The 17,134-nt window shown below is 35.6% G+C and overlaps 1 protein-coding gene across 2 annotated transcripts; it reads left to right on the top strand.

The window, feature by feature from the left end:
• The first annotated feature begins 1,722 nt into the window (after positions 1–1,722).
• LOC133172311 (uncharacterized) lies at positions 1,723–16,542 on the top strand. Of its 2 annotated transcripts, XM_061307175.1 has the most exons (15): positions 1,777–1,918; positions 2,095–2,208; positions 2,486–2,608; positions 5,832–5,998; positions 6,533–7,441; positions 7,568–9,016; positions 9,148–10,312; positions 10,405–10,531; positions 10,766–10,919; positions 11,029–11,191; positions 11,500–12,797; positions 12,980–14,464; positions 14,639–15,704; positions 15,798–15,905; positions 15,994–16,542. In XM_061307175.1, the coding sequence occupies exons 1-15, from the start codon at positions 1,849–1,851 to the stop codon at positions 16,002–16,004; spliced, it is 8,409 nt and encodes a 2,802-aa protein (XP_061163159.1). In that variant the 5' UTR covers positions 1,777–1,848; the 3' UTR covers positions 16,005–16,542. The 2 variants fall into 2 exon arrangements, with proteins under 2 accessions (XP_061163158.1, XP_061163159.1); XM_061307174.1 differs by lacking the exon at positions 15,994–16,542 and having other exon boundaries at positions 1,723–1,918; positions 15,798–15,913.
• The last annotated feature ends 592 nt before the right edge of the window (positions 16,543–17,134 follow it).

The following is a 17,134-nucleotide window of genomic DNA, read 5'->3' as shown; positions in this document are numbered from 1 at the left end:
ACCTTTCCACTTTACTAGTATTTACTGCAACTGTATTCAGGAACAAGAGGTTTCTGTTCAGTATATATAAATTCATTCAAAAATTCATTTTGTCTGTTTATTTACCAATAGTTGAAATTTAAAATTGCGAATCCGGTTTACACGAAACCATTCAGGTGTGACAACTTCATTAATACCTGTTGGCCCCGCCTACCATAGTTAAAAATAACTCTATGGAAAACTTGTCCGACAGGTTTCAATGAATAGAAATGTACAGGTAGTGTATCGATCTAAAATCTAAAAATAAATCGCGAAACACCCAAAACACGCGAGGAGGGGAAGGGGTATCGCTGGCTACTGTTGAATTTGAACAGCATCCCCCTGAGTAGGGGAGAGGAATTAATATTTCATTAATGAGAGGGATTCCGTATACTAAAAAGGTAAGAATTTCTGGTCAATGAAAACACATTTATATTTTATACTCAGTGTTGAGCCGGTTTGTTATTGTAAAAAACGGACAGATGAAGGGTGTGATGTGCAAGTAGATGATTGAAAACAAAGATTACCATAGATTTATTTTATTACATATATCGTAAAGAAATGTTAATGAAGATGTTTAAATAATACAACAAGAATGGAGGCAAATCCTGCAAACCATTAATCTTTCAACTCCTCGTAAGAAGGACAAAATTTATGCACAATTAAGATTTAAATTATTAATTTAATTACACTATCAATTTATTTTTGAAATATTCTATTTCCTTCGTAGTATAAATATTCTTTAACATGAACGGGACATCAACAATAAATTACGTCCCCTGCATGAGGTCGTATTATAGTTTATAAATACAGTTATAAGAAAACATGCAGTGATCAATGCACCTTAAATTGCTTTGAAATGAAATTTCATCAAAGAGAAAATTAATATGTCAATTTAAAGATGTAGAAATGCTTTATAAATAATAAAAAGTCGATATGTACACAAAAAAGCATTGTGTGCTTTTTATTTATAAAATTTAAATAAGTGTAACAAATTATAGCGATAAACAATTTAGAGTTATCTTCTCCTTAATGAATGGGAAGAATCTCATTATGTATAAAAAGATCAAAATATACAATATTATTAAGTGTGTTGATTTTATGACTATCCTCATAATCCACAGATTACATACACTTATTAGGAAAATTATCACTTTTCTGTTACACCACAGTAACTCGTGAATACCTGAACAGTATGCATCCCCCCCCCCCCCAAAAAAAAAAAGGAATCAACTTTTTCAATTAATTAGACGAATTTTAAACTGTCATTTTTAAAATTGATTCAACCGAGTATCTTTTCCGATTTCGAATACAATTTCAAATCAAACATGGACGAAAGGGGCTTACATAATACATTGAAATTACGTTTTGTGTGTGTGTTTTTGTTTTTTGTTTTGATAATCATTATTTTGACGCACAGGTACCTGACGTTATTTATTTTTGTCATAAAATATAATCCCTCCCTGTGATTTGTTAGGTAGGGGTATAAATTTTTATTATAAGAAAAAAAATTACATTTGCCAGGTGCTTGTGTTCGGATATTTGTTTTCTTATCATGAGCAAAAAGAAATGATAAAGTTCTTACCTTACCCCTTAAGGGAAACTATAGTATTTTCTTATTTACAAATTTTTAAATGGAAATTAAAAAGTTAACACACCAAATTCTTCTGAAGCTGTGAAGATTACGATATTTTCTTCAAACAGATGTTGCGTGTGTGGCTGGTCTTTTGCTTTACATTCGTCTCTACATTGGCGCAGACGACAGTTTTGAGAGAAAGCACGTGCCCCGTGGAGGGTCAGAGTGCAATCATACAACAGGGTGCACAAGCGATGATCGGGGGGATCTTCAGTCTTAGAGGTCCCGGGACTGCGGGATTTGGGTGTGGCGATATCGATACAGGTATAACACCCTACTCATTTTGTTACATTTCAATAGTAAATGGAAATTTTTCAGCAATAGTCCAAAAAAGTCGAGACTACATAGAAAGTAAATCAACTTGCTTATCGTATTATATTTAAATGTAATTTTGAATTTTGTATTTCTTTTCTTTTTAATCTTGATTATCTCTCCCGCAGCGATGATGCAGTCCTATGAGGCTATTAGATGGGCTCTAGACAGACTTAACAAAAAGAATATCATCCTGAATGGACAATTTTTGAACGACAGTTACATTCCTGGAGTGAAATTGGGTATAGCTATTGTTTCTACGGTGCATTATTTACAATTTAGTTAATAGTATTATTCCTGCGCATGTAGCTTGCTTATAAAGTTCTTTTTTTTTTATTCAGTCAAGTTCTAAATACATACATATATGTATATACAATATCTTGTCGTTGACACACTTCACTAAAATAAACAAGACTAAATTAAAAGGCATACAATTTTATGATCTGAAAGAAGGACTTTGGCCACATGTTAGTTGGACCAATAAGTATATCGTAAATTTATTCTATGTTCAATTATTAGGTATGAAGGTCTTCGATTATTGTGGTCAGAAATCCATAGCCCTGGGTAGTGCGCAGGGATTGTACCCTCAGTTTAGTGCTGAATCCAGGGACTGTGTTAAAAACGACTCACAACTCATGCTGGGTACGTATATTGAGTATTTTTATTATATATTACAGTAAAGTAATTTCTCCAGAATGAAATCGCTCGCATAAATCAAGCGTACGAATAAGTAAATTGCTTCCATCTAGACATCTGGATGCATGTACAAAGATAGTTATCAGAAAACTAACAGTTTAATTTTTTTTTTTTTTTTTTTTTTTGCTTTATTTTGCAAGTTTTATAAATAAGTAAGAAGATGGGTGAACAAGGCGTGCAGAATGCCTATAGATTCCGATATTAATAAAATCATATTCAATTTATGAATTAAGTCTTTAAAATAAAGTTCTCATTATTGAAATTTATCAAATTATGATCAACAAAACTATTCTGAGAAAAAAGATCTCGGAAAAAATTATTCTTTTATTTAAAAAATAAAATGGTATTCGTGGGATTCGAACCCCCTGAAAATAAAAATCCGGAGTTTCATATTGTATTGAGACCAACACGCTAACCACTACGCCACGCATCTCCTGACAAATAGCGGCATTTAAATCATGTTTGTGATATGACCCTTGACTTAATGGACTTCAAGTATTTCTCGGAAAGATGCGAATGCTTTGTCATAAAAGTGTACTTTTAAGGTATAGTGGGTCTTTGCTCCATGTTTTTGTAAACCAAAAAATGTATATCTTTATGCAAACTTTTAGGATCAACTTTCAAAAAAATGGAGCGAAGACCCACTCATATCGAAAAATTTTGTTAAAGTGTGACAAAATGATCCTTTTTGTCCTCTTTAGTGTGTTTAAGCTATTTCGTAGGCAAATAATTTCAGTCTTTGTGAGATTTTTGTAAATTGTACAGATTCAGCATAAAATATACTTTAATGTTAGATAAAATATCAAAGAAAATTTTTATATAATTGAGATTTTATTTTTCAATTCATGTTTGTCGCACTATAGGCACTTCGCCCGCCTTGTTCACCCATCTTCTTTAGATTATGAAACAAAATAGCACAATATCAAACACTTATTTACCAAATGCACTAAATGTTAGTATTTTATGAATAAACATATAACACCGGGAAGCACTAATATTTCACTTAAAGTATCCTTCACAAAGCAAACTTGGAAATGCATATTTATCACAAATCACAGTGAGTTATTTCCTAAAGAAATCGGTTATCTTCATCTGACCGCGGGATTCACAGAATCTTTCAGAAATGATTCTCTCCATTATCCCCAGTTGCTCAAGACATTTTTTCTTGATTGTTGCATCCATAAAGAAACCTGTAATCTTCATATAACCTCGGGATTCACGGGCGAGTCTTTCAGAAAGCATTCTCTTCAAAACCCACAGTTGCTTTAGGCATCTCGTGTTGATTTCTGCATCCTCTGATGTAGTTGCACGGTGTTTAAAGTATCTGATTAATGTCTTGACGCTTTCCAAGACTTGGGCAGTTGAAATAGGCTCGGCCTGTTCCCCCTCTTGGTATGGAAAATGTGGACTATCAGTCTTACGCTCACATATCTTTTTCTCAACACTGGCAGGAACTTCAACACGCCTTCTCTTTGCTTGTGGTGTAGACATCTTGGCAGGTGGCTGCATGAATTGACCAAAGTGCGATCGACTGCTGTTTTTATGCTATATTCTATAATTATCCAAGCTAAAGTGACATTACAGTACTGTTCAGAATCATCATTAAATGTTATTAAATTATGCTTGGAATTGTGTTCAGCTATAATCACAATACCTGAACACAATTCCAAGCAAACTCAGACTCACGTATGAATCAGTGCAAAAATTGTCAACACTCAGCACAAACACAAGTCCATTTCATAATAATTAATAATTTATTTTACTGATTTCAAGCTTAAATATTTAATTTTAAATAACTTGCTACAAATCAAGAAAATCGTTATGTGCATGTGCCTCTATGTCTACAGCTCGTAAAAAAGCAAACATATATTTTATTGTATATTTAATATATTTTGTTTGTTAACCTTTTTAAAACTGTATTCAAGTTTAAAGCAGTTTCGTACGTACATGTAGATGGACGTTTTCATAAATGGAAAATTATTTGGTCGAACAGTATCTTGTTAAATTACAAATTAGCAACACTTCGAAATCGACACTTTAGTTTTCCAAATGTCAAAATTCTCATGAATTTATGAACCGTATGTAATGTGAACAAGTTCTCATTTAATTAATGCACGGTTTAGGATAAAATTCTTTGACCTTTGAATTGAAATGAACATATTGACAAAGTCAAAAGGGTAAGACACAAACTCCATAACTTAGATAGTCTTCTCCTTAAACAAACTTTAATAAAATTACCATAATACAGGAACAATTATTTGGACTAGGAATACAAAAGTAGCGTCAAAAACCAAAACTTATCAATAAGCAAAACAGAATTATTTTAAAAACTAATATTTTTTTCAGACAATCTATTACATTCGTTCAAAAAAGCTTGAATAACTTTAAAAAGATAATGACCTTTATGAGAGATGCGTCAATTATAAAGGCAATTAATTAATCATAAGTATCCGCCTAGCCCTTCAAACAGAAGGCGTGAAAGCAACTGTCTGGATTAAGAACTTACAATATTATAAACAAAAACAATTTACGGCATAGATGATTTTTGGGCTTATTTGGGTTGTAAATGATGCTCATATCAAATCTCTAGAATACAATTTATTAAAAATTGTAGACGTCGTTTATGTTCAAATTTCTTTCTTTGTGCCATCACCCTTATAAATTCTTAATATAATTTTTTTTATCACTTTACAGGACAACATTGAGATAATTTGATTAAAAAATGAAATTAATGTGGCTAAACTTAATCGTATCACTTTTACATACATAGATTTAGTTGTTATTTTCATGATTTTTTGGAAAAAAGTATGTTTGTAGCATCTGCAATTTACAATGAAATAGTACAAATTTATCGTAGAAATCGACCATCCGGATGTGGAACGCGAATTTCTCGATTAATAGAAACAGACTAAGATGGGAAAAGAATTGTTTTCAAAATATTGTCCAGAATGTAAAGTGTCCTGATCACCGCGGTACCACTAGTTCTTTCAGCGTATTGATAAATTTAAACTTGTAAACCTAAAAATCTCAAATTCAGAAAACAGTGAAATACATATTTGCACGAATTAAAGCAACAAAGATTGCGTGCCTCGGGAAAAATAAGCTAAATTTAACAACGGCCAACATAAATTCCTATACAATATTAATAACATACATGTTTCTACAATAGGTTTGGTTGGAGCAAGTTCTAGTTCAGTGACCGTAGAGCTGAACAGCTTTGCCACAATGAACAGCATCCCACTGGTGTCTCCAACGTCTACAGCTACTGATTTAAGTAACACAGAAAAATTCCCCTATTTCATGAGGACGGTCCCCACTGATGGTCCCTTAATGGATGTAAGTACTTAAGTACTATTCACATATATTTTTCTGTGATGTTTCAAAATAAAGTGTTTCAGCTTAATGTTGAACGGTATTGCAACGAAATTGTTAAGTCTCATTTATGCCATTCTTAATTCTTGACAAAATTCCATTTTCGAAAAAAATGTAGCGAAAAGTTAGAGATCCCCCCCCCCCCCCCACACACACACACACACACATGAAATAGGATTTTCGAGTTTGGACAGTTTACGACAATCGTCGCATTCTCTGTATTTTATTTTATTTATTTATTTATTTTTTTGACCTAACAAAATATTCTGAGTACTTTTTAAAATTTTATACATTAATATCCTCTTTTTTTTTGAAAGTTGAAACATTTGTATAGAATTATTTTTTTCACGAAACGATTTTAAAAGTGTACAAAATAATAAACAACTTATCCATTTTCAGTTGATTTAATTTTTTCTTTAATGAAAGGAGAGGGGAGTAAATATACATTTTTTAATTAAAAAAAGGACATATACTCTACGTTGCCAGGTCTAATTGTAGGCAATTGTTGCATTCATGAACGAGGTAAACTGGAAGTATGTTGTCGTCATTTACACGGAGGATACTTATGGAGAAGCAGCATTGGTGGAGATCAAACCTCGACTGGTAGCGGCCGACAAATGTCTGACCATGGCAATATCCACCCCATCCGACGACGACAGCGATTCTACAATAGACAGACTATTGTCTAAAGCGCTGTCAACAGAAGCAACCGGAATCATTTATCTTGGAAGTAGAACAGTGGCCCGTGCTTTATTAAAGAGAGGCGAAGTTAAACCTGCTGCAGGGAAACTTCAGTGGATATTTACTGACAGCATTTCTCTCTCTGAAAATTTTCCCAACCAAAAATATCCTAGAGGTATTATTTCCGTCCTATCAGGATCTCGTAAAATTATAGAATTTGAAGATCACTGGGTTAGGATAGACGTCAACAACCCATCAGCAGAGAACCCTTGGTACAAAGATTGGTACATGACAGAAAATGACTGTCGTCTGCCCAGTAATACTAATCCGAAATTCAACAACAAACCTGCATGTCCAACGCTTTCGGAGGCTGAGAGACGTAACTCGTTTGTCCAAGATCAGTTTGTGGAACCCTCTGTTCACGCTGTGTTTGGATATGCTTACGCATTGAGGAAGGCTCACCAAGACAAATGTAATGGAATCCCTGGGCTCTGTACAGCTTTGTCTGCCATGACGACCAAGGAATTCTACGAAAATTATCTACGAGCTGTTGACTTTACATACACAAAGGAAGAGAGAGTTGAAAGTTTGGCATCCGTTGGACTTGAACCTTATAATGCACCAGCAAAAGTCAAATTTGATGCAAATGGAGACATCATAAACCCAACATACGATATTTACAATTTTAATGACTATCCAGGAAGTCAGCCTTTTAAGTTCAAGAGAGTAAGTAATTATATTATCCAGTCTTTCTTTCAATAATTACATGTAGTTCTCTTGTTTTTTCAAAGCTTTATTGTATTGCAGGAGTACCTCATCTTTGTAAATTTAAATATGGTAATCTTTTTATAGCTGGGATCACATATAAATGGACGTCTGGAAATCTTCAGTAACAGAATTCGAATGTACGATAACAGCAGAGACACCCTGTTGAATCCTCTACCGTCCTCACTCTGTCCCAGCACGGGTTGTATTCCTTGCATAGGAACTACTAACACTTACCCGTACATGTATCAGCCTGGAGACGTCATCATAAATGGAATTTTCACTGTTCATTTATCTGGAATTGAACCTTTACGATGCGGGGCTTTCAGGAAAGGACTTAGACCAGGAGCAAAGATGGTAGAAGCTATGATTTATGCTATCAAAGAAGTAAATAACAGGGGTATTCTCAAAAATGTTAAATTGGGTGGGCTTGGTTTTGATGATTGTTTGAATCCAGTTCTTGGAAAGCTTCTTGTGTCGGAAGTTCATCAGCATTCACGAACCATCATGGATTCTTCTAACAATGCCCTTAACCCAAACACCATCGATGTGTATATGGGATCGTTATTGTACAAACCCACTATTCCTTTGGCATCATTAATGAATGATTTGAAAAGACCACTACTGGGGTACTATTCTTCAAGCATGCGACTTCAGTCTTATCCATTTTACAGATATATTTTCCCTTCCAATTATTATACACTGAAGGCTATAGTTCTGATGTTAAAACGACTTGGATGGAACTATGTACAAGCTGTGCAGAGTAATTTTGAATACTATGATGTAGCGTTTATGAATTTTAAAATGTTGGCGGCTGAAGAAGGAATATGCGTTGTATCTCATTTTGTTTTTGGAAGGGATGGAAATACATCAAAGGTTCTTAACATGCTAAAGCATGAAATGAATGTAAGGCCTGTCTTCCTACTTGCTTCTGATACCGATACACAGACATTCTTAACCACTGTCAGAGTAAACAATGCTGGTGGCATGTTTCATTATTTTACACATGGAATGGAAGCTCGATATTTGCAAGGCGTAGAAGACATGGCAGATGGTTTATGGAACGTCCATGTCGATCCCCTGAACATGCAAGGCTTTTATGATCATCTTTCCAGACTTCAACCCAACACATATTCGGACAACCCCTGGTTCAAAGAATGGTATGAAGAAACTTACAACTGTTCACTGGATGCCTCAAATATGAGATCATATAAAACAGTTTGTGCCGACTCATCTCTAAATCCAATTACAAATAAAATCAGCAAATCTGATGTTGACATTGCTGCCTCTCCAGTCGTGGCTGGTGTGTATGCTGCAGCGTACGCATTAAATGAGACTCTCAAACATTACTGTGGGACATCCTACAGTGGAATTTGCAGTAATTTTCTAACAGCAGCTAATAAAGGCAACGTTTTACTGCAGAAGATTGATGAATTAGCATTTGAAGTAGAGGCTGGCAAAATATTCAGAATGAAGGATAAAAGTGCCAACTTTATTATTAACTACCAGAACTTCAGAAATGGTGCATTTATACGGGTAAATATGTGTTTTTTCAATCAAATATTCATATTAAAAATATTTCATAATTTCTCAATTTTTTGAATGGTTATATCTTAACATTCAGTAAAAATTGAATTTTAATTTTAACTTGCATTTTTATATTTCAGGTCGGAAGCTATAACTTTGAGACAAATGACTTGTCGATTCAGACTGGACAGGTTAGATTATATGGCGATGCCCTAGCAACTACTATTACTCCTCACTGCACAGAATTCTGCGCTACCTGCCTGTACATGTTTAGCAATCAGAACTACCTGGATATTCCAGGTGACGTCATTATTCCTGCTATGTTTGATGTTCATTATCCAGGACGACTCCCATATCTATGTGGAGACTTTCGATCAAAAAACGGCTTCCAAAATACCGAGGCTTTCAAGTTTGCAATTGAAAGAATCAACTCTAGAAATGCGTCTGTCAAACTTAACCCTGGCGTAAAATTGGGTGGAATCGGTTTTGATGGTTGCATGGACAAAAACAGAGCTTCGACATTAGTATCAGCCTTATATGCCGGAGTATTTCCCTTAGATAACGGCCGATTTACAATTCCTTTGCAGAAGTTTACTTACTGGCTGACTTACAGCAATGACTTTACCATTGACACAGCAGGTCAACAAATGGGTGTCGTCACACCAGGTGCGACAAGTCCAATTCTGGATGATAAAACAGAATTTAAAAACTTCTTCCGAACTATTCCGTCAGATAGTATGATAGCCAAGGCCATGGCTCAGACAGCGAAAACGTTGGGTTTTGAATACATAATTTCACTGAACGCACCAGAAGAAGGTGCCAGAGAATCACTCGAAAAATTTCGGGAGTATGCAAAAGCTGAAGGGATATGTATTGGAGCCTCTTACGAGTTTGTATCTGATGGTACGATGAATCAGCTTATTGATTACATTGTAAAGTCCACCAGTCGAGTTGTAGCTGTATTTGCCGATCCAGATCGCTATATTGAAGACCTACTGAGAGCAAAATCCATTAATAATGCTGCGGCAAATATCATCTTTATGGCCAACAGGGTGTGGTCAAATCCAATGATTTCCAACGTTCCATCAAATCTATTAGCTTTTGCCGAGAGATCCTTGATGTTTGGTATGCCTCAGGTCCCTATTTCAGAATTCCGAAACTACCTTAGCAACAAATATCCAAACACTTATAAGGAAAACCTCTGGTTCTATGATTATTATCAGGACTTCTATAAGTGTAACCTTGGTGAAAACTGGAAATATCCATCCCAGTGCGTTAATCCAGACGGCAGACCCATAACATCATGTAGGTATACAAAGACGGTTCTGAAAATGTATTCATTGTAAATAAAATTGAATAATGCATGAAGCATGACAATGATTTTTTTTCCTATTTAGCTTCAGGAGTGTTTGTGGAAGATTACACAGTGCTGCCAACCATCCATGCTGTGGAAGCCATTGCTCACGGTGTCCATAAAACTCTCGAGATGAAATGTGGAGTCGGATATACACATGTTTGCTCAAAGTATGTGTGAATATGACCATTTTGTATACTATATGATTTTATCTTGTTAAATATTGTAAAGGCATCCATTTAATGGACAACGTCCAAGGCTGCACCTAGGAAAGAAAAAAAAAATAGTATGTCATGCTAAAGCCTGTTGCAATATCAAATGAAATAAAAAGTTTTATTCAATAATGAGAAGCTGGTGAATTTTTCAAAAAGTACCCTACTTAATAAAGGGACTTTACTCTGTAGATATCTGACGGATATAAATACCCAACAAATGATCAATGAATTCATGGATAACATGACGTATACCGATATTCTAAATGAAGCATTCCGATTTGAAGAAAGAGAAGTTGAAAAGGGCATGAAAGTTTTTGTAATGAATAATTACTCACCAACTGAGGTAACTATATTGTTCAATTCTAAATATTTTTAGGAAAGCATTGTGATGCAATTTTGAGGGAAAATGAGATGTTTAATTTTCCTTATTACGCATATTCTTATTTGCACAGCAAGGAACATTTGACCATCTCAAAGTTACGCTGGATGCAACTTTCCCTACCCAGAATTATGCAAACATTCCTGCCAAATGTGTTGGTGACTGCGCTGTGTGCTATGAGAAAGGTGTTGGCACTGAGAAATTCACATATTTCCCCGCAGACATCATGTTGATAGGTATGGTATTTCCAATACGTCTCACCTACGGTTTCATTGATATTAATCGACATTAATTTTCCGGCTTTTCTAAGAAATGTCGATTTATTATGGAAATGTACATTCTTAAGGAATAGATTGTCGTTAAGAAAACTTAAAAATATGCTATTGACTTTTGACGCCCATTCTCCTAAGAAGGAATTTAAGGTCTCATATTGTAATAGTACAATGTAATTGATAAAGAAAAGTAAATTCCTTATATATTTCGGTTACGATTTCTGCCTAAAACATCTTGTAGCATTTAATAAAAGATTAATTATTAATTTCAGGTTTATTCGACGTACATAAGAAAGGTCCAACGCCTTATACATGTGGAGAGATAAATCACAAGCATGGCGTACAGCTAGTAGAGGCCTTCCATTACGCCATTGAGTACGTAAACAGTCGAAGTGATATTCTACCAAGAGTAACCCTTGGCGGTATAGCTCTTGACGTTTGTGAAAGTCCCGAACGCGCAGGAAATCTTGTGGCCAACATACACAGCAAGAATTTGGAACTTAAGAATAATGAAAATATCTTGGATCCTGCTAGGTTTGATGCATATATTGGAACAATTGAAAGCGAGTCCTCCATCCGAGTTGCAGATGTCTTGAATTCTCTTGGTATACCCCAGATAAGTTACGGAGCGACGACGCTGAAGTTAATGGACCAGATGAAATACCGCTATTTCATAAGAACTGTTCCAGCAGATGACAAACAAGCTCGAGCAATTGTTTCATTTTTGAAAAGATTTAAGCTCTACCATGTTCAAGTCATCCATTCCTTTGACAGTGTTGGAGAATTTGGTCGAGAAGAATTTTCACGACTGGCTTTTCTTAACAGAATATGTATTGCTCAGAACATAACTGTGGGACGAAGCGGGCCAGTTCAAGCAACAGAAGCTAGATCTGCCTTGGCTCAACTTTACAACAAAGCAGATGCTAAAGTAGTCATTCTTTTTGTTGATGACCCGATGCCATTTTTAGAGGAAATTGAGAAAGATTACTCTCTTAGAAGTGCTTTTAGATTCATTGGAACAGACAAATGGGGTGAAGATCCAGATATCTGGAATGGACTTGAAAATATAAAGCGAAACAGAACTGCGGTGACATTTGACATTGAGACCGCTGACCTACCACTCTTTGACAAATATCTAGAGGATAAGACTCCAGATACCTACACATTTAACCCCTGGTTTAATGAGTATTATGAGCTCGTCTACAATTGTTCCCTATCTAGTGGAAGTAAAGTACCTTGCCCTACAAGAAAGTATGGAATTCCAAGAGCCAAGGGCTATATCCAGGACCGATATGTTCTTTATGTCGTCAATGCCGTTCTTTCTGCAGCTATTGGGACACAGAAAGCTATTGAGAAACTCTGTCCACCCGATACTCAAGGCCTGTGCAATCTGTTCCGTACCAGCGGAGAGAGGCGCCAAGAAATATTAAATGGTGCCAAACAGGCTCGCTTCGAGGATGCCACACAACAACCTTTTTTCTTTACGGCAGACGGACAAAGTGATCGTGGTTATCATATCTGGGAGTCCCTCCAGGTCCCAGGCCAACCAGACAATTATTATCTTGAAGACGTGCGTATTTTTGTTACCCTATTTCTATTGAGTTCTCACAACAAACTAAGACGATCATAATAAATGCAGAAAAATTCCAAATGATGGGACATAACAAAAACTGTTGCACATATTTGAATTATTAAGATTTTCTAATTTGACACATTTAAAAGAATAAATATATGCTTCTTTTACATTCACAGGTTGGAAGCTACAATGATACGCATTATCTGAAGATAGATGCTAGATACGACCCAAACTGGTACGCACCATGCGATGGGGTTGCTTCTTGCAACTGTCCTTTTCCCGAATACCAGCCTTCTAGGTATATGTTAAATGCATCCAGAAACCAACTTAACGTCGTGTATCTGTCTGACATTCATGAATCAGATCCATATAACCCTTATGCTTGTGGAAAGATTGACACTGCTTCAAACTTCCAGAATCTGATGGCTTTCTTTTACGCATTAAACTTGGTTAATCAGTATGTTAACTTTCCTGCCACACTGAAACTTGGAGGTATAGCTTTAGATACCTGCTCCACAACAGGTAGGATAGGACAAGATTTGTACAGTTTACTCAGCGGAGAGGGAATTTGCGGAGACGAAGGTGTTGGACAGGTGATAGACCCATCAACCATTGTTGTTCACTTGGCTAAAAATTCGGAAAATGCCATTGCTACGAGTAGTATCCTATCTCCATTGAAAATAACCAGCATGAGTCAGAGTGCAACCTCTGTGGAACTTAGTGATAAAACCATTCACAATTACTTCCTCAGAACGGTTCCTCCTGACAATATCCAGGCAATTGTCATGGCTGAAGTCATCACAGCATTTGGATGGGATTACATATCTGCCGTCTACACGGAGAACGCATATGGCAAATCTGCAATTAAAACCTTCTTAGAGAATACAGCCATGAACAAGAAAACTTGTACTACTCTGACATCGTCCATGAAAACTGATGCTACGATTGTAAATGCCAGGAGTGTCATTGATAGTCTTAACCAGAGAGTTGGCGCTCGTGTTGTTGTCCTGTTTGTTACAGCTCATCATGCAAGACTTTTACTACAAGCAACTTCAGAAGCAGGTCTGAATCAGCGATTCATCTGGTTTGGAAGTGATACTTGGTCAAATGATATGTCTGTAGTAAAAGGTTACGAAGACGTTGCTTTAGGAGCTTTGACTATCCAAATTAAATCTGAGATCATCAACAACTTCAAAGCGTTTTTGAAAACTCTTTCTTTCCAAAATCGTCATGGCCTCCCCGATGATTGGTTTGAAGACATTTATCAAACATTACACCAATGTAGGATTCTAACAAGCTCAGTCAGAAAAACCTACACACAGATTTGTGCAGGAAATGAGCAGGTCACAGACGCCATGATACCCCAAGATCCATATGTACTACATACTATTATATCTGTTTTCATGATCGCACAGGGTTTAAACCGAATTGATGCTTGCAAATCATCTAATTTGGGAATCTACTCTTGCCTATCCCTTCAAGAAAATAAACTAGATCTTATTTACAACGGTATTTCTGGGGCACAGTATCGTGTTTTGCCAAATGACTTGGGCGATAAATCGTTCAATTTCAGATTTACAGATGGTGGTTACGGTGACATTGGATACAACATTCTTAATTTTAGAAGAGATTCTGCAACTGGACAATACGAATATAAGCAGGTAGGTCATTTGCAATATTTGGTCATAATATTTTACATCTTCATCCATGCTTTTCAGAAGATTTGCAGTGTAACTTTTATAGTTGTACCTGTTGAGAATAGAATCATTACCTTTAGAAATATCTTATTTTTATTCATAAATTATATTATTCAATAAGTTACTTCTTTCTTGCAGATTGGTACATACCAACAAGAACTAAATGTCGAGAAAAGCCTCTACCAGGGTTCAAGCTTCGTTGCACGAGCACTTCCATCGTCTATTTGTCCAATTGGAGGGCGCTGCCTGTGTGAGTATGCCAATGGCACCACATACTACCAAGAGCACGAGGGAACCCCAGGAGTCTCATATTACAAATTAGATGATGGAAGTTACGTCAATGCACAAACAGGACAAGTAATTCAAGTTGAAAATGCTCCTGAAATTGATGATCGTTTCCGGGATATTTGGGGCATTATTGTTGCAACCTTAGCTGGTATTGGAGTGTTTGCTTCTCTTTGTGTGTTCATCTACCTATTGGTCAACTACCCATTCAAAAGTGGAACAACGGTTTTAGGATTTATGTTATCGTTTGGTATTGTTTTAATGTATGCCATGGTGTTTGCTTTTATCGTTCACGCCACGGAAGAAGTTTGTGGTCTTCGAAGGTTCTGCCTTGGTCTTGTCTATGTGATCTGTTATTCAGCGTTGTTCTTAAAGGTGATTGACTGCTGGAGAAATAAGGAGAAAGAAGTTGAGTATGTGTCGCATTATAAAAAGCTCGGGAAACCACTGGGTCTTTTCTTTGTGGCCTGTCTTCTTGTCCTCATTCAGTGTCTGATAAACACAGAATGGTTGATCTTAGAAAGTCCCACGATGGAACGTGTTATATACAACAATATGTTGTGGCCTCGTTGTATGCCAGACGATTTCTACGATGAAGGTCTAGTGCTGTCTCTTGTTTACATCATGGTTATTATTTGTTTAAGTGTTATTCTTGGTTTGTTTTCATGGAAATCAACCAAGAATCACAGGGAAGTCAGATGGATCCTGGGTATTTTTGCTTTGGGAATTCCAGTGTGGGTAGTCTCTTGTGTTATTGCTACGCTAGGAGAATACAAAATGCGAGACCCTGCCATAGCCATAAGTCTTCTGATGAATGCCACCATCATGTTTGTGCTAGGTCCGCTGCGCAGAGTGTACCTTCTCAATAACTTTGACGCCAAACTCGAGCAAGAGGAAGAGGAACATAGAAGCGTCAGAGGTAAATATATCAACTCCAAAGTAATGCAGACATATTGTGAGTCGTGCATGGATTAGTAAATGATAGATAATAAAACATTTTTTATCATTTCAGACTCTATGTACGGACGACAGTATGACAATGTGGGTATGCTTCACGACACTAACTCAATGCGGGGCAGTATGAATGTACAAGAACAAATGTATTATCCTGAGAAAAATTGTAAGTAAACAATAACTTCATTAGTAGTAGGATTTCATTTTTCTAGACCTGTTGGAATCTTCGTTTGAATTCTTTTTCTTTTTTCCAGTACCATATTAAGGATGCGTTTTATAGAGGAACTTTGAATTAAGAAAAGATTCTGCAAACGCTTGAAAATGGAATATGCAGTAAACTGTTCCAATGGAATGACCAGATGGCATTTTTACTGGTGTCTTGCCAAATGTCTTCGGTAGACTTTATATATCTTCGGTGCTATATGCACTCCGAAATTCAAGGCTTGCTTCTGTTTACTAGAACAGGGAGAACTTGCTGTGATAAATATTAATTAAAAGTTCTAGCTTCTATACATCTCTTGTTAAGTTGATTATGATAAACCGAATATTATTTGTCCCCGAATCTCCTAGTGCTAAAATGAGAATTATTCCGCTGAGAACATTTAGCTATAGCTATGGAGTGAATGAGTGTGATATGAAGTGAGATATTAGATGAGAAACATTTAACACATTGAAGTATAGAACCTTTACATCACTATGTCACGAATGAAAGTTGTCTGAAATATATTTATGTATATGATTTTGTATATTGTTTATGATGTAATGAAGTTTTACATATATAGCATTTTGTATTTTTTATAATACCATTGTGTTGTTATTTTTTAATGTTGATTCTTGTTTTGGGATGGGGTGGGGAATAGATATTTATCGCAAAGAATACCAATTAAGTTGTCTCTGTTTCAATAATCTGTTCACATAATATACCGTGGTTCCTAATGATCCACTATACACTAGTGTAAATGTTTTTTGAACATATAGAAATTTACATCGTTTAAGGATGTAAATAAAATATTTAGCATATATTCATTTTCAACATTCGATACCAGCCAATTACCTTCATTTAGGAAAAATGTTGAAAGACAATTTACTGATGAACAAAAATCCCTATTGCTTATTAAGGAAGCTCTAGAGTTTTAATTCCATGGTAGTTTTATGCAGTTAGAGATGTCTGCCCTTTTTTGTAAGATAAACTTCATGTAAATCTACAGTAAATGAAACAACTTGAAATCTACTGAAGTATTAGCAACATTCGATCAAGATTTGCATGTATTTCCGAAGTATAAGTAAACAATAGCGATTTCTGTTCAATACTTTTTTAATACTTTTTTTATTGGTATACAGGTATACCTAACTGTATTTTGTATATGAATTAGATAAACTAAATATGTACACCTT

The sequence above is a fragment of the Saccostrea echinata genome, unplaced genomic scaffold (genome assembly GCF_033153115.1).
Source record: "Saccostrea echinata isolate AGI-Se365-2 ecotype Australia unplaced genomic scaffold, CSIRO_AGI_Sech_v1 ptg000054l, whole genome shotgun sequence".
Classification (NCBI taxonomy): Eukaryota; Metazoa; Mollusca; class Bivalvia; order Ostreida; family Ostreidae; genus Saccostrea; species Saccostrea echinata.
This window is presented reverse-complemented; position numbering and strand designations above follow the sequence as displayed.